This window comes from Pan troglodytes, chromosome 15 (assembly GCF_028858775.2).
Source record: "Pan troglodytes isolate AG18354 chromosome 15, NHGRI_mPanTro3-v2.0_pri, whole genome shotgun sequence".
NCBI lineage: Eukaryota > Metazoa > Chordata > Mammalia > Primates > Hominidae > Pan > Pan troglodytes.
Window position 1 is genome coordinate 94,470,552 of NC_072413.2, and position 27,920 is coordinate 94,498,471.

A 27,920-nucleotide genomic window follows, 5' to 3' on the forward strand; every position below is an offset into this window, starting at 1 on the left:
ATATTACTGGTATTTGAAAGATACATTTAATTTTTTTTTTTTTTAGAAAAAGCAGGATGACATTTTTAAAAGCTATGTAGGAGGGCTGTGCTCATTCATTTTCAAACAGAAAGCGCAGTTGCCTGCCATACAGCTGAACCCTGGCCAAAGGTCATGAGATTATCTCTAAGAGATCACATTTCTCAAGAGAAAGGCACTTGGACTGGGTCCTTTGTGTACTGGGTCATGCCTCGTAAGCATCCCATAATTACCAAAAAATGCTGCTGGAGGTCCCTTCTTAATTACTGAGCACTTTCGTTCCGAATCAAGCAGAAATGAGTGGCTAAGCTCAGGGCCTGAAATAAACTGAGGGAGGCATTGAAGGGAATTGCAGCTAGATTTCTAGATTAAGTGCCTTTAATTTAACAACAAAGCCTTTGAAAAATGAAAATAGACTTAGGCCGGGTGCGGCGGCTCATTCCTGTAATCCCAGCACGTTGGGAAGCTGAGGCAGGTCGATCACCTGAGGTCAGGAGTTTGAAACCAGCCTGACCAACATGGCAAAACCCTGTCTCTACTAAAAAATACAAATAAAATTAGCTGGGCATGGTGGTGCACACCTGTAATCCCAGCTACTCGGGAGGCTGAGGCATGAGAATCTCTTGAACCCAGGAGGCAGAGGTTGCAGTGAGCCAAGATTGCACCACTTCACTCCAGCCTGGGTAACAGAGTGAGACTCTGTCTCAAAAAACAAAAAAGAAAATAGACGGCTTAAATAAAACCAGATTTAGAATATTAGTGAATCCCTTGACACGTTTTTATTTGGCTTCATTTCTTGGCACCCCTGTGAACCTTACTGGGAAGTAATGTAGAATCATTCAGAGGAATTTCATTATGTTAAATAATACTTAAGATCTTTTTTTGTCTTAGCCATAATATTTAAATTTCTGAAAGACAGTTATTTTCGGAACCTGCTACTGCCTAATGGATGGTGTGACACTGAAAGGTAGAAGAAAGGAGAGGTGTTTTGTGTTTTGTTTTTTGTTTTTTGTTTTTGAGATGGAGTTTCACTCTTGTTGCCCAGGCTAGAGTGCAATGGTGCGATCTTGGCTCACTGCAACCTCCGCCTCCCGGGTTCAAGCGATTCTCCTGCCTCAGCCTCTCGAGTAGCTGGGATTACAGGCATGTGCCACCACGCCCGGCTAATTTTGTATTTTTAGTAGAGATGAGAGTTTCTCCATGTTGGTCAGGCTGGTCTCGAACTCCCAACCTCAGGTAATCCACCCACCTTGGCCTCCCAAAGTGCTGAGATTATAGGTGTGAGCCACCGCGCCCGGCCAGGAGAGGTGTTTTAATTAGATCAGTTTATTGTCATTGATAGAGTAATAAAAAAGAAGCCTGAAATTATTTATTTTACATTATGTAAAATGAGGGGGGAGGAGGAGGGAAGGAAGAGGGGGAGGATGAGAAGGCGGAGAAGGATGAGGAGGGAGAGGAGGAGGGGGAGTCACTGATAAGGTAAAAGACTAATAGATTCACTGATAAGGTAAAGGAATAGTACAAACTCTGGAAAGAGCTTTGAAGATCAATTTCCCTAACTTGTCAAACTTACATTACTATAATGTACACATTAAGCAAGGTAAGGATGGGGCTGCGTTTTGAACATTGTAGCTGTTCAATAATTATGATGGAGTGATGGATATTGTGGTGGAGTTGCATCATGTTGTTATTAAACCACTGTGCCAGTTTTAGAACAAACTCCTCCCTCCTCATCCTTCCCAAGCAGTGCCAGGAACCCAGTGTCAGGGCTTGAGAGGGAACTGTCCAGTGGGGCTGAGGTCAGAAATGCCAACTGGAAAAGACACGGAGAAGGGAGCCGTGTTCTTTTCTGAAGCGTTACAGAGAAAAGTGCCTTTGAGGGTCGGGTCAAGTTTGATTGTTAGTCAAATCCAGCACCTTCTTTTAGTAAATCATGTGCTGGCAACATACATGAATGCTATCTCACAATTCTCACAACAGAAGCATTTATTATTGTATAGTAAGGTTACAGAGGTGTAATATCAAAACAGAAACCCTGCGGGCGGGCAGAGCTCTCTGCATTACTCCAGTTGCTGCTCCTCAATCAATTTCACCAAAAATTGGGATTACAGAACACTTTGAAAGTGCAGACATCGGCACTCGCCCATGCTCTTTCTTGCAGACAAGTTCACTGGGTTCTCCTACATTACTGTGCATTAGAATTCACGTCATGTTCAAAATACAAAATCACATATTTTTTACTTTAAGGGCCAAAATGTAATCCCAACATTTTGGGAGGCCAAGGTGGGGGGATTGCTTGAGGCCAGGAGTTCAAGACTAGCCTGGGCAACATCGCAAGACCCTTTCTCTACAAAACGTTTAAAAATCAGCGGGGCATGGTGGCAAGCGCCTATAGTCCCAGCTACTTGGGAGGCTGAGGTGGGAAGATTGCAGAGCCTGGGAGGCTGAGACTGCAGTGAGCTATGACCACACCACTGCATTCCAGCCTGGGTGACAGAGTGAGACCCCGTCTCTTTAAAAAAAAAAAAAAAAAAAAAGCAAAATAGGGATTTCCAATAGTACCTTTGACTACACAACAATTTTTGAGATAACTTTAAAACAACTCTTACGTAGAATGTGATACATTATAAGTAATATATACATATATGTTTTTTTATCAGGTCAACTAGACGATCAATATATAATTAGATTTATGAAAGAAAAGCTAAAATCAATGCCTTGCAGGAATCAAGGTTATATTTTGGATGGATTCCCAAAGACCTATGATCAAGCAAAAGACCTGTTCAATCGTAAGTTTGAGTTTGAGTGTTCTATTTTGAGTATTTATATTCAGATAAGTTGCAACTTTATTGTTCAGAGAAGTAGTCACTCAATTAAAGTAAACAGAAAACTAGAGAGACTATTTATTTTTGAGCTTTGGCTCACCTTTCTTTACGTAGCTTTTTTTTTTCTTTCTTTTTCCCCCTGGATGGTGGCTCAAGGTGCATAGCCTTTTACAAATTTTTTAAAATTTTATTTTATTGTATTGTGGCACAAATACTTAACACGAGATCTGCCCTCGGAACAAGCTTTTAAGTGTGCGATACATTATCGTTGGCTATAGGCACTGTGATGTTCAGCACACTTCTAGAGCTTATGCATCTTGCCTGATTAAAACTTTACGCCTGTTGATTAGTAACTTTTGTTTTTTCCCCTCCCCAGCCCCTGGCAACCACCATCCCACTCTTTCATTCTTTGAATGAAAGTTCCCCATGTAAGTGGAATCATGTAGCATTTGTCTTTCTGTCACTGATTTCACTTAGCATAATGTCCTCAAGTTTCATCCTTGTTGTTGCATATAGCAGAATTTCCTTTAAAAAAAAAAAATAGACCATCCGTCACCCAGGCTGGAGCACAGTGATATATACAATCATAGTTTACTGTAGCCTTGACCTCCTGGGCTCAAGTGGTTTTCCTGCCTCAGTCTCCCGAGTAGCTGGGGCTACAGGCGTGCATGACCACGCCCAACTAATTTAAAAATGTTTTGGAGGTTTCACCCTGTTGCCAGGTTGATCTCTGAACTCCTGGCTTCAGGTGATCCTACTGCCTTGGCCTCCCAAATTGTTGGGATTACAGGTGTGAGCCATGATGCCCAGCCATTTCCTTCTTTTTAAAGGCTGAATAGTATTCTGTTGGATGTATATACTACATTTTCTTTATCCATGCATCTATCAATGTACATTTAGTTTGTGAGACTATTTCTAAAATACATGTGCTATTTATGGCTAGTTTTCATTAGTGCTCGCTACTTAACATATTTGGAATTTTTTGCTGTGATCCATAGTAATAATATATTACTAAACACAATGAGGAATGTTTTGTTTTCTTAGAGGAAGATGAGGAGGAGGAAGATGAAGTCAGAGGCAGAATGTTTCCCTTTGATAAATTAATTATACCTGGTAAGTTTATTTCCCCAAGATCACATTTAAAAGAATGTTCTCTGGGCTGGGCGTGGTGGCTCACGCCTGTAATCTCAGAACTTTGGGAGGCCAAGGCGGGTGGATCACCTGAGGTCAGGAGTTCAAGACCAGCCTGGCCAACATGGCGAAACCCCATCTCTACTAGAAATACAAAAATTAGCTGGGTGTCGTAGCGTGTGCCTGTAGTCCTAGCTACTCGGGAGGCTAAGGCAGGAGAATCACTTGAACCCAGAAGACGGAGATTGCAGTGAGCCGAGATCCTGCCACTGCACTCCAGCCTGGGCGACAGAGAGAGACTCCGTTTCAAAAGAAAAGAAGAATGCTGTCTGATATCTCTCTCTTTTCTCTTTGTTTTCCCCGGTAACTGGGACTACAGGTGCCTGCCACCATGCCCAGCTAATTTTTTTTTTTTTTGAGACGGAGTCTTGCTCTGTTGCCCAGGCTGGAGTGCAGTGGGTTCACGCCATTCTCCTGCCTCAGTCTCCCCAGCAGCTGGGACTACAGGCGCCTACCACCATGACTGGCTAATTTTTTTGTATTTTTAGTAGAGACGGGGTTTCACCATGTTAGCCAGGATGGTCTCGATCTCCTGACCCACCCGCCTTGGCCTCCCAAAGTGCTGGGATTACATGTGTGAGCCACCTTGCCCAGGCTCTTTTTTTTTTTTTTTTTTTAAACTACTTCTTAAGGAGCAGGGCTACACCATAGGCAGTGTGCCTAGAGTAGCCCAATATCCCTTTTGTGCCAAAAGAATCTTTTTGAGTTTAATAAAGTAGGATTTTTTTTTTTAGGAAAAATATTAAAAGACATTCTCAAGCATAAACTTGCAAACTAGAGAATGCACCAACGGATAAACATGAGGAATATTAAATTGCTGAAATGAATAGAAATCCCTGTGGGAACGTTGTCTTCCACTGCTCTCTCCTGTAACAAAGCAGAAGGTAGCAAATCTGTTGATGGCTTGACTTCCTGAGTCATGTAGCCTCCTTCCCTGCCCTGGTTTTGGTGCTAACCATGCCCTCATCTCTTCCAAAAGACATTCAGCTTCTGACTTGAGATTGCACAAGTCAAAAGCTTTTCAGTTCACTCTTAACTCCACAGTGGTTTTATTCTATCACATATTTACACAGGGATTTCACAAAGTACTCTTGAAAGCAAAGCATAAGCAATTTATCGTACACAACAGGATTTACTTAGTACTGAGCAGGCATTTCTTGTGACCTTCCTGTAAACGTTAAAAAGTGTTGTTGTTTTTAGTCAGTTTGCTTGAGGTAGATATTCATAGGGAATCATTTTGGGTCATATGATCACTAGAAGAAAAGCTATTTTCAGCAACTTAGGACAAGGCTGTAACTGAAAAGGGCCTGCCTGCTCACTGGTATCAAGTCCCCGAGGAAGGCAGCTTGTGGCTGTTTTCTTCTCTTGGTCCAGCACAGTTTGCAGAGAAGCTTCTGCAAGGACTGAGACCACCAGATAGCAGTCATCCTTGGGGATGGATATTTATTGTTTGCCTGTGGGCTAAGTTGATTGGCCAGACACAGTGCCTGTAATGCCAGCACTTTGGAAGGTCAAGGTGGGAGGATCTCTTGAGCTCAGGAGTTAGAGACCAGCCTGGGCAACACAGTGAGACCTCGTATCTACTAAAAAAAAAAAATCAAAAAAATTAGCTGGGGGTGGTGGCATGCACCTGTAGTCCCAGCTACTTGGAAGGCTGAGGTAGGAGAATCACTTGAGTGTGGGAAGTCAAGGCTGCAGGTGCCCTGATTACACCACTGCACTCCAGCCTGGGCAACAGAGCAAGAACCGGTCTCAAAGAAATTAATTAAAAAAATAAAATAAAAAGTAAAGTTTGTTCATCTACTTTATTGTTGATTATTAAATTCTAGGTAGGTGTGTCCAGTGCATTTTGTTTATCACTTCTAGGCAATATTCACTCATTGCAAACTCTGTGCTAAATCATAACACCCATAACATCCAGGCAGCTGGATACATTTCAGTTCAACTGGCAATTGGTCGTGCACAATTTGTCATGTGCCAGGCACTCATTGAACCTTTCCACAATCCTGCAAGGCAGGAATTACACCCATGTTTACCCAATCCAGAAGCTAAAGCCTAGAGATTTATGCAAGTCCACTCACTAGTAAATGGTAGGGGGATTAAATTAAAACTCAGGTCTTCTCACTCCACTGCCTCCAAAACAATTAATGAAACCTGCCTGTGAGATAAGGAAATGGAAGCACAGAGGTCAAGTGACCAAGGACTCTTAAACGTAGGCCACTGGACTTTCCATTCTTTGTTGCACACAGTGCAAACACGTCTAAGACATAATCTATTTGGAACGTTAATCTGTTGTTAGCAAACTTTTCAGAAATTGTCTTTATTTTCTATTTCCCTGAAAGAAAGTAGGGCATTGTTTCATTCGTACTTGTAGGATTTTAATTGAGGGAGGGAACTGAATGGTGACATAGAGAGGTCAATGCCATTGAAATAATTTACGCTTAGGATTCCCTAGAGATGGGGGCACATGGGGAATGCCAGGTTTGGTTAGGCGGCAGAAGCAAGAACAAGGGGAAAGGTCTAGATCAATGTCGTTGTTGGGGTTTCTCTGGGAAAGCGAAGACAGGCCACAGTGAACCGTTCGGGACTGGCTAGTTTGAGTTTAGGGGTGGTCTCTAGTTGCCTGGGGCCTGGTCCTGGGATGATTTAGGGCAAGGGAAATACTGGCTTGCTGTGTGAGATTAGATAAATGGATTGAGTGGCTTGCATAGGAGGGGCATTCCCAAGCAAGTTGTTACTATCTTTAGGTATTGGCTAGGCCTGGGAAGGACAGCAGTCTCTCCCCAGATCTGTAAGGCCCCCCTGAAGATGTCAAAACAGACCAGGTGTGGTGGCTCACGCCTGCAATCCCAGCACTTGGGGAGGCTAAGGCAGGAGGATTGCTTGAGTCCAGGAGTTGGAGACCAGCATGGGCAATATAGCAAGACCCCCATCTCCACACACACAAAAACATTCTTAATTAGCTGGGTGTGGTGGCATGTGCCTGTGGTCCCAGCTACTCAGGAGGCTGAAGTGGGAGGATCTCTTGAGCCCAGGAGGTCAAGGCGGTGGTGAGCCTTGATCATGCCACGGCACTTCAGCCTGGGTGACAGTGAGACCCTGTCTCTTAAAAAAAAAAAAAAAAAAAAAAGAAATCAAAGCATAAGATACAGAAAATAAAAGAAACATTCCAATCTATGGTAATACAGTTCTAGATGGTATTCTCTCCCATTGAGCAACCATTGCATTTTACCACTGCTGTTAGCCTATGTCCAGTTTGATTCTTTGAAGACCTCTTGGTTGAAGGAGATAAGTTTAAAGTTGTACCTACCTGATTAATATTTGGAAATTTGTTAAAACATAGCTTTTTCAGCCCGGCGCAGTGGCTCACACCTGTAATCCCAGCAATTTGGGAGGCCGAGGTGGTCAGATCACCTGAGGTCAGGAGTTCAAGACCAGTCTGGCCAACATGGTGAAACCCCATCTCTACTAAAAATATAAAATTAGCCAGGCACGGTGGTGCACGCCTATAATCCCAGCTACTTGGGAGGCTGAGGCAGGAGAATCACCTGAACCCGGGAGGCAGAGGTTGCAGTGAGCCAAGATCGCGCCACCGCACTCCAGCCTGGGGGACAAGAGCGAGACTTTGTCTCAAAAAAAAAAAAAAAAAAAAAAAAAACCATAGATTTTTCATGTGATTCCAGATAGCCAAATACAGTGACCTCCTTGTTATCTACGGTCTTACCAAGCAGAAATCTATTACTCGCTATCCACAGTTAGCCAGTGCAAGGACAATAGATGTTCTGAATAACTGTCTTGAGATACTGCAGAATCTTGAAGTTCTCTGAGTCATAAAGAGAATTAACATTTTTTAAAAAATCATCTAGTGAGAAGTATATTTTATCATATTAAAAATCTTTGAAAATTGGAAAGCCAAGGATGTTACTCATTATTTGATTAACTGGAATCTTCCACCTCCCGATCAGCCTGGAAGAAAGATAGAATATATTTTTGAAATTCATAGATTATTAACATAATTCATACATTTTCTAACAAATGAGTATCATGTTAGGGAAAAATCTAAAAAGAAAATAAGTTTTCATATAGATGTCCGACATCATAGAGCTTAAATGGATTCAATTTTCAGCGAATCTGTTGACATCCTTTTGATTTCAGTACCGTACCAGATTTGGGGCTTCAGATGTCTACCTTCCTTTTCAAAAGGCAGCCACTCATGAAAATCATGACAATCAAATGGTAAAAGATGAGCAAAAAATAGGAACAACTTACTTGCGAAAACACCTCTTGTATGCAGAATGGAGGTACTATCAAACTATTATGAATTTGTAGGATCTTATTCCACACGCTGTCTCAGCCTTTGTTTTCACAGTTAAACATCTGCAGCAGATGATGTTCACACATGTCCACATGCCTCGGGGACACACCTCCTGTGGGCTTTCCCCATTACACTTACCTTTTTCACCCACTCAAGGAAGCTTATTAGAATGCAAGTAAACGAGAATGGCATTATGATGTTATAAGCCAATACAATTTTAGAACAAAAATCAAATCATTCCCAAGTTCTGTTGAGCTCTAATAGATAGCAAGCTATTTGTGATGCACCCAGACACTGATCTGGGCACCAGTATACCCTGCTCCTGTAGTTGAGAACATCTAAGAATCACAACTCACCTTGGAAAGTTTATTTCACTGATCCACACTTGAATCTCTCATTCACTCAACAATTATCCATTGAATTTGTACTAGAAGCTGGAGGAACAGCTGCTTTCACAGTTTAAAAGAAAATCATAGGTGGGTAAAATGGTCATCATTATTAACATGATCTGTGTGTTGAATTTGATAAGTGCTGACCATAACATGTTGAACGTAAGTGTTTCATAGCCAATGGCATTGATGAAAGAGCTGGATCCATGAAAATTCCAAGGGGAGTTCCCATTTTTATTAATTTGGCAAACTGGCCATCAAAGCATTTTGCTTGTAGCCATAGCTCTCTTTGGAAGCCTGTGCTAATTGTGCTGGATAGGAGGCAGCGTGAGGCCAGGAGCCGTGGCTTATCCCTGCCAGCACTTTGGGAGGCCAAAGCGGGAGGATTGCTTAAGGCAAGAATTTGAGATCAGCCCGCACATAGTAAGACCTTGTATCTCTCTAAAATAAATATACATACATATATGTATGTATTTTTTAAAAAAGAGAAAAGAGACAATGTGAAAATTAACTAGGAAGCTGATATCACAGGGTTATCTGAGATTTGCTACTTATGATTTCTGCTGCTTTTATTAGTTAGAAAGGGAGGAAGGGAGGAAGGAAGGAAGGAAGGACAGAGGGAGGGCGGGGGAAGGGAGGGAGGAAGGAAGAGAGGGAGGGGGGAAGAAAGGGAAAATAATAGATTGCACAAAATACTAATTGGGCCTCATAGGGTGGTCTCTGGAAATGGGGTGATTTTCATCTATTTATCCTCCATGAGAGGCAGCAAAGCCAATTGGACAGGCTATTTGTGGCAACAGGAGGTCTTGGCTGGTAACCAGGGGGCCATGCGTTCTCCAGCACCCTGCTAGTTAGCTGCGCTGTATTGTGCCAACTCTGGAGTCTGTCCTTCTCCCCAGAATTCGTTTGTGCACTGGATGCTTCGGATGAGTTTCTGAAGGAGCGTGTGATAAACCTTCCTGAGAGCATCGTGGCGGGGACCCACTACAGCCAAGACCGATTCCTCCGGGCTCTGAGCAACTACCGGGACATCAATATCGACGATGAGACTGTCTTCAACTATTTTGATGAACTTGAAATTCACCCGATACATATTGGTATGAAATGAATTCAAGGATAATGTGAATGTCCAGGACCCCCAGCAAAGCTTGGTGCAGGTCTAGCTGTAATTGTGGGGCTGGGGGAGGGTGGGGAGTGTAATCGTGGGTTGGGGCACAGGAAGCCATGAAATACACAGGGCACTCCTCCTGGGGAGTCATTCTATGTGGGGATTTGGTGGTGGGAGGGTGTTATTATCGTATGAGAATTTATGGATATATTATGAAGTCAAATGACAAATCCTTTTTTTTTAGGGGGGTGGGGATGGAGTCTCGCTCAGTTGCCCAAGCTGGAGTGCAGTGGTGCAATCTTGGCTCACTGCAACCTCTGCTTCCCGGGTTCAAGCAATTCTCCTGCCTCAGCCTCCCAAGTAGCTGGAACTACAAGCACACGCCACCATGCCTGATTAATTTTTTTTTCTTTTTTTTTGAGATGGAGTCTTGCTCTATTGCCCAGGCTGGAGTGCAGTGGCGCCATCTCGGCTCACTGCAAACTCCGCCTCCCGGGTTCACGCCATTCTCCTGCCTCAGCCTCCCGAGTAGCTGGGACTACAGGTGCACACCACAGCGCCCGGCTAATTTTTTTGTATTTTTAGTAGAGACGGGGTTTCACTGTGTTAGCCAGGATGGTCTCGATCTCCTGACCTCGTGATCTGCCCGCCTCGGCCTCCCAAAGTGCTGGGATTATAGGTGTGAGCCACCATGTCTGGCCGACAAACTCTTTTTTTTTTTTTTTTTAAAGAAATGTGTGTATGGTGCTGGCTGCTTTGGCCATTCCCCCAGGTTCCTTGGGGGCAGTGTTCTGTCCCTGTTAAATTATTGGGCACTGGTGCTCTTCCAGACCCTTTCCCGGCCTTCTGACTGGCCAGCCCATCCCCGTAGCTACCCAGAAGAGCAAATAGCTCTTCACTGCGTTCCTTCTTGTTTCCTGTAAACACAGCGCTGAGCTTAGCACGCAGCAAGCACTCGTGATCCCGCATCACGTCGGCCTCATCGTCACCATTATCATTCTTGGCTCCAGTTCTCAGCTTTCACAGCTGCTGCTACTTCCCTTGGCTTGTTGAACCCCTGACCTACCTTTCTGGTTTTCTGGACCTTTGCACGTATTCCTCCTATGGGCTTGGTGAGAAAGAACCAGCTTCTGCCTGGTGGAAGCTTCCTGGCCAGGCCCACACCTTGGGCCTCCAGGGGCTGCTCTCTACCCCCAACTGCCCAATGGGACAGCATTTGAGCCCTGGAGTATCGGGAGGCTTAGTGCTAAGGGATAATGTCAGCAGGAGGCAGGAAAGCTAATTCCAATTGTGGCTGGGCCTCAGTTTTCTCATCTGTGAAATAGGAAAATAATCAGGCTTGCAGGATTGTTACAAACGGTAGAGATGAGAGATACGAAGTGCCTGGCACATTGAAGGAGTTCAACAAGTGGTCATTTTGTTATTCCTACCAACACTAAGGCATAACATGACATACTATTATGAAATAAAAAAATGACTGGGTGCAGTGCCTCACGCCTGTAATCCCTACACATTGGAAGACCAAGGTGGGTGGATCATCTGAGGTCAGGAGTTCAAGACCAGCATGGCCAACATGGTAAAACCCATCTCTACTAAAAATACACAAATTAGCTGGGCGTGGTGGTGTGCACCTGTAATCCCAGCTACCCAGGAGGCTGAGGCAGGAGAATCATTTGAACCCAGGAGGCAGAGATTGCAGTGAAGTAAGATCATGCCACTGCACTCCAGCCTGGGTGACAGTGAGACTCTGTCTCAAAAAAAAAAAAAAAAAAAGAAATACAAAAACAATTTATAAATCTGCAAATTCTTCTTGTCTGCACCCTCAGAGCAGTGACTGGGTTTTGTCCTCATCTGGACATGTTTCTGCATGTTGGACATGCTTTATATGTAAAAGCTAAGGGTTCTGTACCTCCTAATATGGAAATTAGTTTACATTATTTAGAGAACTAGGAAAGAATGGAGAATACATTTCAGAAAAATAGTGATTGTCATCTTTTCAGTTAGGTCCCAAAAACTGTTTATAGGATGATCAGGAGAGCCCAGGAGAAATGTTGAGAAAAAAAATAAGTAACAGGGAGGAATGAATGAGTGGCCATTGTGTTCCATCTCATCCTGTGCCCATCTCATTTGGCCTCATCTACAACTGACAACTGGGAGATAATATAAAAGCAGAAGGGAGAAATGTATCCTAAGGATGGGAGGTGGGGAGGGCGTCTCACAGCCGGGGATGCAGCCCGGCCTCTGCAATGTCTGGAATGGGGCCCTGGAAAGATGCTGGGAATCACATCCTCTTATCAGCTCTGGACTCTGCTTCTCTCTCAGTGTCTCTTTGTCCTCTCTCTCTCTTTGGGCCAGTGTACTCTCCCCCTCTGTGGCCTGTGTGGTAGGCTGAGGCCACCCCACACCCCAGAGTTACAGTGCTACCCTGGGAGCCAAGGCCAGAGCTGACTTCACTGTGTCCAATCCCACATTCCCTGAAGGGCAACTCTGCTGGTCACAGTTCGGGCTGAGGTGCCCCACCCCAGTCTAATCAGCAGTGGCCCCACTCTGGGGTCAGAGTGGAATATTGCTAGGGGGAATCATTCCCAAGTACCTTCTCAAAGGTGTCCAGTTAGTGATATCAAGGTTGTAATTACTCAGAGTAATCAGGGAGAAATGCATTTATTTATTTATTTATTTTATTTTTTCTTTTTGAGACAGAATCTCCCTCTGTCACCCAGGCTGAAGTGCAGTGGCGCAATCTTGGCTCACTGCAACCTCTGCCTCCTGGGTTCAAGCGTTTCTCCTGCCTCAGCCTCCCAAGTAGCTGGGATTACAGGTGTATGCCACATGCCCAGCTAATTTTTGTATTTTTGGTAGAGACAGGGTTTTACCACGTTGGCCAGGCTGGTCTCAAACTCCTGGCCTCAAGCAATCTGCCCATCTCGGCCTCCGAAAGTGCTGGGATTACAGGCGTGAGCCACCACACCCAGTGAGAAATGCATTTAAATGTCACAGGTCGGGCAATGAGGAGCTACCGATATGACTTTTACTTTTTTTTTTTTTTTTTTTTGAGACAAAGTCTTGCTCTGTCACCCAAACTGGAGTACAGTAGCTCAATCTCAACTCAATGCAACCTCTGCATCCCGGGTTCAAGTGATCCTCCTGCCTAAGCCTCCCAAGTAGCTGGAACTACAGGTGTGCACCACCATGCCAGGCTAATTTTTGTATTTTTACTGGAGATGGGGTTTCTCCATGTTGGCCAGGCTGGTCTTGAACTCCTGACCTCAACCTACTCGGCCTCCCAAAGTGCTGAGATTACAGGTGTGAGCCACTGTGGCCAGCTGTTTTTTGCTTTTTTAAAGGCTTGCTTCTGTTCACCAACCAGTGCACTGGCTCTGCTCCTCCCCTCTTCCTATATTAGAACTTGGTGGTGCTTCTGGTCTAGGTCAAGGTCATACAAACGTGGGAGGGGTGGCGGCTCATGCCTGTAATCCCAGCACTATGAGAGGCCAAGGCAGGAGGACTGCTTGAGCCCAAGAGTTCAAGATCAGCCTGGGCAACATGGGGAGACCCTGTCTCTATAAAAGCAAAACAAAACAAAACAATAAAAAACAAACATGGGCGGGGTGGGCACAGCAGTGACTATGAATGGGCGTGGGGTAAGCAGCTACCCAGAGGAAGTTCTGAAGGGGCTTAGTACCAAAATGTGTCTGCTGCACATCGTTCTCTGCAGACACCTTCCAAGCAGCCCTAAGAGAGTGGCATAGAATTTACCACCTCAGTGACCGTGGAGATCTCAGTATTTATCAATACACCATTTCTCTTTTTCTTCTCTTTGGTCTTGATACTAACATTTTTCAGATATTCTGGAGTCTGGATATTTTTCCTATTCAAGTAGACTCACTGAAATGGTTATTTTTTTATGAATTGAAAATGTATCCCAGTATCATTGATTTTCAGAAAGGTCACCCTGTTTGGCCTCCCACAAGTGCAGGACTTCCTTCTGTAGAAACCTCTGAAAGAAGTGTCCCAGTCTTTGCTTGAATACTTCCAGGCATGGAGAGCTCATTACTTTTCAGGCAATCCATTCCCCCATTCAACCACTCAAATCAAGTCATTGTTAGAACTCATAGACCCAAGTCCAAATTTTCCTACCCACAGCTCTCAGACTCTGGTCTGATATTTGCCCGTGAGAGAAGAAATTCTGAACTATGCTGGCAATTAGAAAAGAAAACCCTATGTGGTAATTTACATAATTGACTATCACAAGTTTATAGTAATAAAGAATTTTCCCAATTGCAGGCAGGCCTAGAATATAAGTATGTGTTGATCTCTCTCCTGGTATTTAAAGATGTAGGAAAACTTGAAGATGCTCAGAATAGACTTGCTATCAAACAGCTCATCAAAGAGATTGGGGAGCCTCGAAATTATGGTTTAACAGACGAAGAAAAGGCAGAAGAGGAGCGGAAGGCTGCGGAGGAGCGGCTGGCCAGGGAGGCTGCTGAGGAAGCAGAACGCGAGCACCAGGAGGCCGTGGAGATGGCAGAGAAGATAGCTCGCTGGGAGGAGTGGGTGAGTGGTGAGTGTGTTTGTGAGTCTGTGTATCTGTGGAACAGGGGTGCGGTGCCTGGCAAAGCCATTTAGGCCAGTTCCACTTCCCATCCTGCTCTAGGGAAATGTCATGGAAATACCCTAAACAAATTTGTGTTTGCTTTTTGTCATTTGTACCATTTAAAAAAGGATATCCATGGTCTTTTGCTTAGTTTTTTTTTTTTTTCTTTTTCTTTTTGTTTGAGACAGGGTCTGGCTCTGTCGCCCAGGCTGGAGTGCAGTGGTGCAATCTTGGCTTACTGCAACCTCTGCCTCCCGGGTTCAAGTGATTCTCCTGTCTCAGCCTCCCCAGTGGCTGGGACTACAGGTGTGCACCACCAAGCCCAGCTCATTTTTCTGTTTTTAGTAGAAATGGGGTTTCACCATGTTGGCCAGCCAGGCTGATCTCAAACTCCTAATCTCAAGTGATCCACCCGCTTCTGCCTCCCAAAGTGCTGGGATTATAGGCATGAGCCACCATGCCCAGCTTGCTTAGTATTAGTAAAAAAAACTAGCCATTAGCAGGTGTATTAGTAATACAAATTCCTGTAAATGTGTAACATTTTACTACGCATTGACCTCATGATTTGATTTGATTTTCCTCCATTTACCCATCTAACCTACCCAGGTGGTCAGCTTCTTTCCACCCCTCCTCATTCCCCAAATCACTGAATCTAGTAAGTGATTCTGCTTCCAAAAATAGCACTCTTAGGCTGGGCATGGTGGTTCATACCTGTAATCCCAGCACTTTGGGAGGGTGAGGCTGGAGAATCATTTGAGCTTAGGTATTCAAGACCAGCCTGGGCAACATAGCAAGACCTTGACTCTACTAAATAAAAATTAGCTGGGCATAGTGGCATGCCTGTAGCCCCAACTACTAGGGAGGCTAAGGTGGGAGGATTGCTTAAGCCTGGAGGATTGTTTGAGCCTGGGAGACTGAGGCTGCCATGAGCTATGATGATGCCACAGCACTCCAGCCTGGATGACAGAGTGAGACCCTGTCTCAAAAAACAAACACCACCATCACCAAAAATGGCACCCAAATCTGTCCCAAGCGCTCTACTTCTGATCAGGGGCAGTGTTTCTCATCCGAATTACGCAGTGTCTTCTCACTGTCCTCCCCAACTCCACCCTGCTCCATCTCCAGTCTGTTCCCACACAGCTGCCAGGTGATCCTTCCAAACTGCAGACCCACTATGGCCATTCTCTGCTTACAACTCCTCACAGGCTCTCAATTATCACAATTTGATAAAAATCCAAACTTGTCATTGTGGTCAAGGTCCTTTGTGACCTGGCTGCTTCTGATATTTCCCAATTTCAAACAGTGCACCAATGGTGGTCTTGGTCATCTGCATGACTCATTGCCTCACAGACACCTGGCATCTTTACCAGAAGTCGTCTTTCTAGTGAGGCATTTCCTGGTCTCTGTAAAATTCAATGTCTACCCCTCCCCACAACCTGTCACATCCCCTTTTATACTTTTTAATTTTCCTCTTTGTACTTACTCTACCTATTATATACATTTTATGTATTTATCTTGTTTCTTGCCTTTTCTCTGCACAGAACTTAAGTTACATGAGGACAGGGTTGTCTGTGTTGTTCACTACCATATATCCAGTGCCTAGAATAGTGCCTGGCACATAACAGGCACTCAACAAATGGAAAGAAGGAAGGAAAGAAGGGAGAAAGGAAGGAAGAAAGGAGGGATGGAGGGAGGGAGGCAGGCCCAATGCACACATCTTTGGGTGCCTGATTAATCTTCTTAACATAAATTCCTAAAGTTTGCTGGGTCAGACTAGACATGGTTTGAGTTTTGATACATATTTAAAAACTGCCCTCCAGCAATGGTAAACCAGTTTATGTATCATCTAACAGGTGGCTATTTCCCTACACCTTCTCTAAACCTGCTTTCTCAATTTTGCTCGCACATGTCAGGCTGATAAAAACTGTTCTCATTGTTTTAATATTCATTTCTCTGATCACTAATCTTACAGCTTTTTCTGTTTGTTAAGCATTTATGTTTCTTCTCATGTTGCGTATTTTCTTTGCCCCTGTTTGGGCTGTGTGACTTTTTCTTATTATTTTGCAAAAAGAACTCCTGATAAACTAGTTCAATAGAAACAGGAATGGCTCCAGTTGGCCTCCCAAGTCGTGCTGCTAGAGTTCAAATCCCACTCCACTCTCTCTGTAGGTATGTGGCCTTGTGCAAGCTCCTGTCTGTGTCTCAGTTTCTCCATCTGTAAAGTGGGGATAATGATAGTACCTACTTCATACAGTCATTGTGGTGACTAAAGAGGTAATATATGTAAACTATGCACAGCGACTGGCAAGTAGTGTGCATCACATAGTATCCTCATCACATCTTAACTTTTTAATAATGTATTGCAGTTTTTCTCAATTCATGATTTATTTTTTAACATTATTTATGGTATTTTCTCTGACCACACAAAAGTTTCATGTTTATATGTACTCAAATTCATCCACCTGTTTCCCATTTTGATCTCTGGGTTGGCAATCTTGCTAAGAAAGACCTCCTTTCAAACAAATATCAGCTAGGACTTTTTTTTTTTTTTTTTTTTTTTTGAGACGGAGTCTTGCTCTGTCGCCCAGGCTGGAGTGCAGTGGCACGATCTCGGCTCACTGCAAGCTCCGCCTCCCAGGTTCACGCCATTCTCCTGCCTCAGCCTCCTGAGTAGCTGGGACTACAGGTGCCCGCCACCGCGCCCGGTTAATTTTTTTGTATTTTTAGTAGAGACGGGGTTTCACCGTGGTCTCGATCTCCTGACGTCGTGATCCGCCCGCCTCGGCCTCCCAAAGTGCTGGGATTACAGGCGTGAGCCACCGCGCCCGGCCCAGCTAGGACTCTTTATCTTGCAAGTGATAGAAAAGCAAACTCAAAATGACTTCACCATAAACAAAACCAGAAAAGTCCAGGGGTAGGGGTGGCTTCAGGTGAGGCTTGATATAGTGGCTCAAATGATGTCACCAAAGACTTAGGATCCCCCTCTCTGTCCTGCCTTGCATGGGAGGCTTCATTCTTAGGTGCACCTACCATGCATGGCAGGGCACTTGATGTGCTGATCTTTAACTAGAATTTTTTAAAAAGACAAGTCAACAATTTACAAGTTATTATTAGTCATGTATTTGTACTCGTACTGTTTACAATTTAGGTATTGTAAATTGTAACCAATTTTGATGTTGTGCTGATCCTTAATTAGAATCTATGGCCAGGAGGTGGCTGGATGATGGGCTTAAATCCCACTCAAACCAAACCACTAGGCTGAGAAGGGAGATTTCTCAAAAGAAATCTGGAATTATGATTCCCAAGAGAGAGGGTGGCTGTATGCTGAGCAAAGAATTGCACATGTCACTATCCCAATGCCCTCCAGACTTTCTAGTGGCATTTCTTTTTTTTTTTTTTTCTATTTTGCTTCATCTGGGCAGCTAGAAATTATTTTGGTGTAAGAAGTGATCCAATTTATTATTTTCCAAATGGCTAAGTTGTTGTAACACCATTTATGTCTTTTCTCTGCTGATTGGAAATGCCATCTGTATCATAGATGGTGACCATTTCTAGCAGTGTCTCAATGCACTGCAGGGTGAACTGTGTGAGTGTTCTCCCCTTTCTCACTACACATTTACTTTACCACCAAATATTCTATTTTAGAATAAACGACTGGAGGAAGTGAAAAGAGAAGAAAGAGAATTACTGGAGGCTCAGTCAATTCCCCTGAGAAACTATTTAATGACCTATGTGATGCCAACTCTTATTCAGGGCCTGAATGAATGTTGCAACGTCCGACCCGAAGACCCTGTTGATTTTCTGGTAACATATTTAATTTTTTAAAAAAGATCAATTTGAGTTTGGGTGCGGCGGCTTACACCTGTAATCCCAGCACTTTGGGAGGCCAAGGTCGGGGGATCACTTGTGGTCAGGAGTTAGAGACCACCCTGCCAACGTAGTGAAACCCCGTCTCTACTAAAAATACAAAAAAAAAAAAAAAAAAAATTAGCTGGGTGTGGTGGCGCGCGCTGTAGTCCCAGCTACTCAGGAAGCTGAGGCAGGAGAATCGCTTGAACCCTGAAGGTGGAGGTTGCAGTGAGCCGAGATCACACCACTGCACTCCAGCCTGGACGACAGAGTGAGACTCCGTCTCAAAAAAAAAAAAAAAAAAAAAAAAAAAAAGAAAACAAAATCTGCCTGAATCTTTTTTTTTTTTTTTGAGACAGAGTCTCACTCTGTCGTCCAGGCTGGAGTGCAGTGGCGCGATCTCGGCTCACTGCAACCTCCACCTCCCGGTTCAAGTGATTCTCCTGCCTCAGCCTCCTGAGTAGCTGCGATTACAGATGTGCACCACCACCCCAGGCTAATTTTTGTATTTTTAGTAGAGACAGGGTTTCACCATGTTGGTCAGGCTGGTCTTGAATTCCTGACCTCGTGTTCTGCCTGCCTCGGTCTCCCAAAGTGCTGAGATTACAGGCGTGAGCCACCACGCCTGGCCTAATCTGCCTGAATCTTAACAGAAAACCAGTTGAGATAGCAAAATTATGTTTCTGGTTCTTTGGGAAATAGCTTCTAATATATTCACCATTTATAATAAGATTTTTTTCCCTCATTGGTCAAACCCATGTAAGATTTTTATTATTCATTTGAAAGTAAAAAATGTATGTACTTTTACTTATTTATTTATTTATTATTTATTTTGATATAGAGTTTCACTCTTGTTGCTCAGGTTGGAATGCAATGGCACAATCTCGGCTTACTGCAACCTCCACCTCCCGGGTTCAAGCGATTCTCCTGCCTTAGCCTCCCAAGTAGCTGGGATTACAGGCGCCTGCCACCACACTCAGCTAATTTTTTGTATTTTAGTAGAGAGGAAGTTTCACCATGTTGGCCAGGCTGGTCTCGAACTCCTGACCTCAAGTGATCCACCCGCCTCGGCCTCCCAAAGTGCTGGGATTACAGGCATGAGCCACCAAGCTTGGCCCAGGATGATTTTTAAATTGTAAACATTACTAATACAAATACATGACTAATAATAACTTGTAAATTGTTGACTTGTCTTTTTTTAAATTGTAGGCAGAATATCTCTTCAAGAACAATCCTGAAGCGCAGTGAAACTTGAAAGATCTGGTATTATCTACCTTTACAGAACCACAGATCACTTATTATACTTTGAAAAATTGCTTTGAAAAATGCTTTTCCAGTTCTTAGAAAATTCTTTTTTTGTAGACAAATATTCTATAAACTAGAATCTCTATTAAAAGCTATATGACATGACTATGTCATTAAAACTATATTTGAAATGTAAATTGATAAAGACATTTGTGCATAGCTCATGAGACAAATACTGATTTAATATTTTATTCTTTAGTCAGATCTAAATATACCGCTTCTGTACACTAATGTTTATAGGTATTTATAGCATGAAGCAAATCAGACTATATATTGTAGACTATGTATTATTCTAACATGTAGGCTAATTTACATGACTTGTTATCACCCCAATAACAATGTTATTAGAAATGGAAATAAATTGAAGTGATTTATGCCTGTTGACTCACAGTAAATCAGACAAGATTGGTGCCTGTAAGGTGGCTTTTTTTTTTTTTTTTAAATGAAGCAATGGTTAGGGAAAGGTTGCTTTGAGTTCAGGGTCAGGATCCCAGACAATGAATCGGAGAGAACTGTAAACCTTTAGGCGGAGAAATCTGCATAACAGGATAATTCCAATCTTTGTGATAAGTGAGAAGTTGCTAAATATTTTCAACACACTTTATAACACAGGCATAAGTTATCAATCCTATAGTCTTTTCCAGTTCTAAAAATCCCATAAGATTCCTAGAATTACGCTAAATGAGAAATTAGTTTAGGTTTAATGGCATATGTATTTTATCCCTTTAAATAATGTAACCTAATATAACTGCCCAACTTTTTATTTGTGGTAAAATACATGTAACATAAAATTGACCACTGTAACCATTTTAAAGTGTATAATTCAGTGGCACTAAGTTCATTCACAATGATCTGCAGCCGCCACTATCTAGTCCAGAACTTTCTCATCACCCCAAATGGAAACCCAGTACCTATTAGGCAGTCACGCTCCATTATTCCCTCCCCCCAGTTCCAGGCAACCACGAATCTGCTTTCTGTCTCTATGGATTTACCTATTATAAATAAAACCATATAATGGGTGGTCTTTCGTGTCTGGCTTCTTTCACTAAGCAAAATGTTTTCGAGGTTCATCTATGTCATACAATGTGTTAGTACTTCATTCCTTTTCATAGCTGAATACTATTCCATTGTATGGACATACCACATTTTGTTTAATTGTTCATTTGTTCATGGACATTTGGGTTGTTTCCACCTTTTGGCTACTGTGACTACAACTGGCATGAACATTTGTGTGCAAGCTCTTATTTGAACACAGGTTGTCAGTTCTGTTGGCTAGATACCTAGGAGTGGAACTGCTGTCATATGGTCATCCTATGCTCAACTTATTGAGGAACTGCCACACTGTTTTCCACAGTGGCTGCACCATTTGACATTCCCACCAGCAGTGTATGAGGGATTCCAGTTTTCCGCATCCTCACCAACACTTGTTATTTTCTGTGTTTTTATTTTTTTAATGGTGATCATAGTGGGTGTGACGTGGCATCATATTGTGACTAAGAATCTTTTAATGCACTTGCTTCCATTTCGATGTCTTCTCTGGAGAAATACACAGGCATACCTCATAGATATTAAGGGGTTGGCTCCAGACCCCCACAATAAAGCTAATATTGTAATAAAGCAAGTCACCCCAATTTTTTTGTTTCCTAGTGCATATGTTATTTTTCCACTATATTTTACACTATCTGTTAACTGTGCAATAGCATTATGTCTAAAAAACAAGGTACCTACCTTAATTTAAAAATATTTTATTGCTTCATGCCTGTAATCCCAGCACTTCGGGAGACCGAGGTGGGCAGATCACGAGGTCAGGAGATCGAGACCATCCTGGCTAACACGGTGAAACCCCGTTTCTACTAAAAATACAGAAAAATTAGCCAGGCGTGGTGGCAGGTGCCTGTAGTCCCAGCTACTCAGGAGGCTGAGGCAGGAGAATGGCATGAACCCGGGAGGCGGAGCTTGCAGTGAGCCGAGATCGTGCCACTGCACTCCAGCCTGGGCGACAGAGTGGGACTCCTTCTCAAGAAAAAAAAAAAAATTATTGCTAAAAAATGCTAACAATAACCGGAGCCTTCAGTGAGTTGTAATCTTTTTGTTGGTAGAGGGTCTTGCCTCAATTCTGTTGGCTGATGACTGATCAGGGTGGTGGCTGCTGAAGGTTGGGGTAGCTATGGCAATTTCTTAAAATAAGACAGCAATGAGCTGGGCACAGTAGGCTCATGCCTGTAATCCCAGCACTTTGGGAGGCTGAGGCAAGCGGATCACCTGAGGTCAGGAGTTCGAGACTAGCCTGGCCAACATGGTGAAACCCCATCTCTACTAAAAAATACAAAAATTAGTTGGGCGTGGTGGCGTGTGCCTGTAATCCCAGCTACTTGGGAGGATGAGGCAGGAAAATCACTTGAACCCAGGAGGTGGAGGTTGCAGTGAGCCGAGATTGTGCCACTGCACTTCAGCCTGGGTGACAGAGTGAGACTCCATCTAAAAAAAAAAAAAAAAGACAGCAGTGAAGTTTGCCACATTGATGGACTCTTAAAGAAAAATTTCTCTGTAGCATGTCATGTTGTTTGATGGCATTTTACCCACATTAGTACTTTTTCAAAGTTTGAGTCAATCTTCTCAAATCCTGATACTGCTTTATCAACTAAGTTTATTAAATATTCTAAATCCTTTGTTGTACATTTCAACAGTGTTCACAGTGTCTTCACTAGTAGATTCCATCTCAAGAAACCACTCTCTTTGCTCATCTATAAGAAGCAACTTCTCATCTGTTTAATGTTTTATCACGAGATTGCAGCAATTCAGTCACATCTTTTGTCGTCACTTCTAATTAGTTCTCTTTCTATTTCCATCACATCTGCAGTTACTTTATCCATTGAAGTCTTAATCACTTCAAAGTCATCCAAGAGGGCTGGAATCAACCTCTTTCAAACTCCTGTTGATGTTGTCATTTTGACCTCCTCCCATGAATCAGAAATGTTCTTAATGGCATATAGAATGGTGAATCCTTTCTGGAAAGTTTTCAATTTACTTCGCCTAGATCTATCAGAGGAATCACTATCCATGCCACCTATAGCTTTATGAAATGTATTTCTTAAATAATAAGACTTGAAAGTCAAAATTACTCCTTGATTCATGGGCTGCAGAATGTTGTGTTAATAACATGAAAACATTAATTTCTTTATACATCTCCATCAGAGCTCTTGGGTGACGACATGCATTGTCAATGAGCAGTAATATTTTGAAAGGAATCATTTTTTTTTTTTTTTTCTGAGCAGTAGTTCCTAACAGTGGGCTTAAACTATTCAGTAAACCAAGCCATTGCACAGCGGTTCATGCCTGTAGTCCCAGCTAGTCAGGTGGCTGAAGCCCAGGAATTTGAGGCTGTGATGTGCAATGATCACATCTGTGAATCACTACTGCACTCCAGCCTGGGCAACATACTGAGACTCTGTCTCTTAAAAAAAAATTTCAGTAAACCATGCTGTAAATAGACATGTTGTCATCCAGACTTCATTGTTCCCTTAAGAGAGCACAGGCAGAATAGATTTAGCTATATTCTTAAGGGCCCTAAGGTTTTGGGAATGGTAAATAGACAATTGGCTTCAACTTAAAGTCATCAGCTACATTAGTTTCTAACAAGAAAGTCAGTCTGTCTTTTGAAGCTTAGCATTGACTTCTCTTTAGGTAGGAAAGTCCTAGATGGCATCTTCTTCCAATATAAGGCTGTTTTCGCTATGTTGAAAATGTTGTTTAGTGCAGCCACCTTCTTCAATGATTTTAGCTAGATCTTCTGAGTAACTTGCTGCGGCTTGTACATCAGCACTTAATGTTTCACCTTGCACTTTTAGATTATGGAGATGGCTTCTTTTCTTAAACCTCATGAACCAACCTCTGCTAGCTTCAACTTTTCTTCTACAGCTTCTGCATCGCTCTCAGCCTTCATAGATTTAAAGAGAGTTAGGCCCTTGCTCTGGATTAGGCTTTGGCTTAAGGGAATGTTGTAGCTGGTATGATCTTCTGTCCAGACCATTCAAACTTTCTCCATATTAGCAATAAAGCTGTTTCACTTTCTTATCATTTGTGTGTTCACTGGAGTAGCACTTTTAATTTCCTTCAAGAACTTTTCCTTTGCGTTCATAACTTGGCTAACTGGCACAAGAGGCCTAGCTTTTGGTCTGTCTCAGCTTTCAATATGCCTTCCTCACTATGCTTAATTATTTCTACATTTTAATTTAAAGTGAAGACTTGTGACTCTTCATTTGAATAGTTAAAGGCCATTGTAGGGTTATGAATTGGTCTAATTTCAATATTGTTGTGTCTCAGGGAAAAGATAGGTCCGAGAAGAGGGGCAGAGATGGTAAAATGGCTGGTCGGTGGAGCAATCAGAACACACATTTATCAATTAAGCTTGCTGTCTTATATGGGCATGGTTTGTGGCGGCTCAGAACAATTACAATAGTGACATAAAAAAAATCACTAATGAGGCCGGGTGCGGTGGCTCAAGCCTGTAATCCCAGCACTTTGGGAGGCTGAGGCGGGCGGATCACGAGGTCAGGAGATCGAGACCATCCTGGCTAACACGGTGAAACCTGTCTCTACTAAAAATACAAAAAATTAGCCGGGCATGGTGGTGGGCGCCTGTAGTCCCAGCTACTCAGGAAGCTGAGGCAGGAGAATGGCATGAACCCAGGAGGCGGAGCGTGCAGTGAGCTGAGATCTCGCCACTGCACTCCAGCCTGGGTGACAGAGTGAGACTCTGTCTCAGAAAAAAAAAAAATCACTAATGAATAATAATAATAAAGTTAGAAATAGTGCAAGAATTATCAAAATGTGACACAGAGATATGAAATGACCACATGCTGTTGGAAAAATGGTGCTGATATACTTGCCTGATGCAGGGCTGCAAAAACCTTCAATTTGTAGAAAACAGTATCTGCAAAGTGCAGTAAAGCAAAGGACAATAAAATGAGGTGTGCCTGTATATTCAAGCCCTTTGCTCACTTTTTATTTGCGTTGTTTGTCTTTTTGTTGTTGAATTGTAAGAGTTCTTTATATGTTATGGATACAAGACCCTTGTCAAATGCATGATTTGCAAAGATTTCCTTCCATTCCATGGGTCTTTTCATTCTGTTGAGAGTGCCTTTTAAGACACAAAAGGTTTTAGTTTTGAGGAAGTTTAATTTACCTATTTTTAATTTTGTTTCACTGCACTATTTTTGGAAACTTTTTTTTTTTGTTTGTTTATAATTTCAACTTTTATTTTAGATTCAGCGGGTAACCTGTGCAGGTTTGTTACATAGGTATATTGTGTGATGCTAAAGTTTGGGACACAAATGACCCCATCACTCAAGTGGTGAGCATAGTACTCAATAGTTAGTTTTTCAACCCTTGCCCCTGCCTTTCCTCCCACCTCTAGTAGTCTCCAGGGTCTATTGTTGCCATCTCTATGTCCATGAGTACCCAATGTTCATTAGCATAGGATAATGGCCCCCAGCTGCATCCATGCTGCTGCAAAGGGCATGATTTATTTTTTATGGCTGCACTCTATACTATTTTTGACCCTTATATTTTAATTAAAAATCCCAATAAAAAGAAGACATTCTCCACAGTTTGAAATCATTAGTCTTTATAATAGTTACATTTTCGTGCCTTCATTTCATGACATTGCTTCCTGGTTTACCGAAAAACAAAAAACAAACAAAAAAAATAAGCCATCAAAAGAGAGCTTCTTTGTCTTCATGGGCGTGGAACCAGCAAAAGAAAAAAAAAAAGGATAAAAGAGAGCTTCTACATCCTCCCACTACAAACCTATCTCTACCTTCCCTTCTGCTATGGAGAACTGTGTGTGCTCCCGTCTGAGGTCAGCCCTCAACTGTGTCCTCGCTCCTGTCCCTCCTCACATAATCAGATTCTACTCTTAAAATTGTCTGCTTTCTCTTGTAGCTTAATTTCTCTCTCACTTCTGGATCATCATGCTAAGCTTTAAACATGAGGTACTAGCTTCCGTACTTCAAAACAAGACAAAACCAAATGAAAATGCAAAAACCTTCCCACACCTCCACATCCTCCTCCAGCTATGGTCCCAATATAGCAAGGTTACTAGCGAGCTCCATATTTCCAAATCCAATTGGTAATTCTCAGGCCTCGTCTTACTGGGTGTCTCTGAGCATCTGACACATTTTATCATTTCCTCCTTCAAACACTTTCTTCCCTCCATCTGAATGTCTAGTAGGCATGCTAAACTTTAACATGGCCAACTCTGATTCCTGATCCCCCTCCTCCCTCCCCTCTACCTGCTGCTCCCCCATCTTCCCACCTCAGTTATTGGTAACTCCATCCTTCCAGTTGCTCAGGCCCAAAACCTTGGAGTCATTCTTGATTCTTTTCCTTTTCTCTCTCTGCCTTTTTGTTTTTTCCTAGATGGAGCCTCTCTCTGTCACCCAGGGACTGGAGTGCAGTGGTGCAATTTTGGCTCACTGCAACCTCTGTCTCCTGGGTTCAAGCGATTCTCCTGCCTCAGCCTCCTGAGTAGCTGGGATTACAGGTGCGTGCCACCACACCTGGCTAATTTTTGTATTTTTAATAGAGACAGGGTTTTGCCATGTTGGCCAGGCTGGTCTCAAACTTCTGACCTCAGGTGATCCACTTGCCTCGGCCTTCCAAAGTGCTGGGATTACAAGCATGAGCCACCGTGCCTGGCTCTTTTCCTTTTCTCTTACCCCTCATCCAATACATCAATGTATTATATTGGCTCAACTTTCAAAACATATCTGGAGTCTCTGTGCTTCTCATCCTTCCAACACTACCATCCATTAATCCATTAACCCATTATTGCATTAATCTATGAACGGGTTAATGCATGCAAGAGGACAGGGCCCACATCACCCAAACATCTCTTAAGGGTCCCATCTCTCTACATTGCCACATTGGGGATTAAATTTAAATATGAATTTCGGAGGGGACAAATATTCAAATCATAGCAAGTTGGTATCATTTACAATAAAATAGGTAGGGGTAACCTAAGGAAGATGTGTAAGACCTCTACTGAGAATTACAAAACATTACTGATAGTAATTAAACATGAAATAAGTGGAGAAATGAAGGGGCAGACCATATTAATACTTTATAAAGCCCAATATTGTTAACACTTCAATTCTTCCCCAAAATGATCTATAGAATCAATGTAACTCCTATCAGAATCCCAGTATCTTTCTCCCTCTCTTTCGTTCACTCCCTCCCTCCCTCCCTACTCCTTCCTTCCTTCCTTCCTTCCTTCCCTCTTTCCTTCCATCTTTGCTTGCTTCCTTCTCACTTTATTTTTTGGGGGGATGAAAATCAGTAATCTGGGCCAGGTGCGGTGGCTCATGCCTGTAATCCCAGCACTTTGGGAGGCTGAGGCGGGCGGATCACCTGAGGTCAGGAACTCAAGACCCGCCTGACCAACATGGAAAAACCCTGTCTCTGCTAAAAATACAAAATGAACCGAGTGTGGTGACGCATGCCTGTAATCCCAGCTACTCGGGAGGCTGAGGCAGGAGAATCGCTTGAACCCGGGAGGTGGAGGTTGTGGTGAGCCGAGATTGCGCCATTGCACTCCAGCCTGGGCAACAAGAGCGAAACTCCGTCTCAAAAAAAAAAAAAAAAAAAAAAAAGAAGAAGAAGAAAAGAAAAGAAAACCAGTAATCTGGTTCTAAAATGTATATGGCAATGCAAAGGACCTAGAATAATCAAAACAATTTTGAAGAACAAACCTAGAGGACTTACACTCTCCAGATATCAAGACTTATTACAAAGCTACAGTGATTAGAACAGACACATAGATCAATGGAGCAGAATCAGGAACCTAGAAATGGACCCACACATTTATAGTCACCTGACTTAGAGCAAAGGTGCCATGGCAATTCGATAAGAAAGTATGATCTTTTAAATAAATGGTGCATGGCCATCAACTAGAGATCCACATATTAAAAACAAAGCCAAGCCTTGACCTCTACCTCATACTGCACATGAAACTATTTTGAAGTGGAGCATAGAATTAAATGTGAAAGTCAAAATAATAAAATGGCTGGATGTGGTGGCTCATTCCTGTAATTCCAGCACTTTGGGAGGACGAGGCAGGAGAATCGCCTGAGGCCAGGGATTCCAGACCAGCCCCGGTGACGTAGCTGTGACCTCCTCTGCATTAAAAATAATAAAAAAAAAATTAGCTGGGCGTGGTGGCATGCACCTGTAGTTCCAGCTACTTGGGAGGCTGGGGCCGGAGGATCAGTTGAGCCTGGGAGAGGGAGGCTACAATGAGCTGTAATCACAGCACTGCACTCCAGCC

General features: G+C 42.9%; 1 protein-coding gene across 1 annotated transcript in view; it reads left to right on the plus strand.

The window, feature by feature from the left end:
- Nucleotides 1-21,223, plus strand: part of AK7 (adenylate kinase 7) — a 98,002-nt gene extending 76,779 nt beyond the window's left edge. The window contains exons 13-18 of the mRNA XM_510154.6: nt 2,679-2,807; nt 3,888-3,956; nt 9,638-9,835; nt 14,180-14,400; nt 18,086-18,244; nt 19,499-21,223. Coding sequence (XP_510154.5) covers nt 2,679-2,807; nt 3,888-3,956; nt 9,638-9,835; nt 14,180-14,400; nt 18,086-18,244; nt 19,499-19,537 — 815 coding nt within the window. The 3' untranslated portion in view covers nt 19,538-21,223. The remainder of the gene's footprint in view (nt 1-2,678; nt 2,808-3,887; nt 3,957-9,637; nt 9,836-14,179; nt 14,401-18,085; nt 18,245-19,498) is intronic.
- The last annotated feature ends 6,697 nt before the right edge of the window (nt 21,224-27,920 follow it).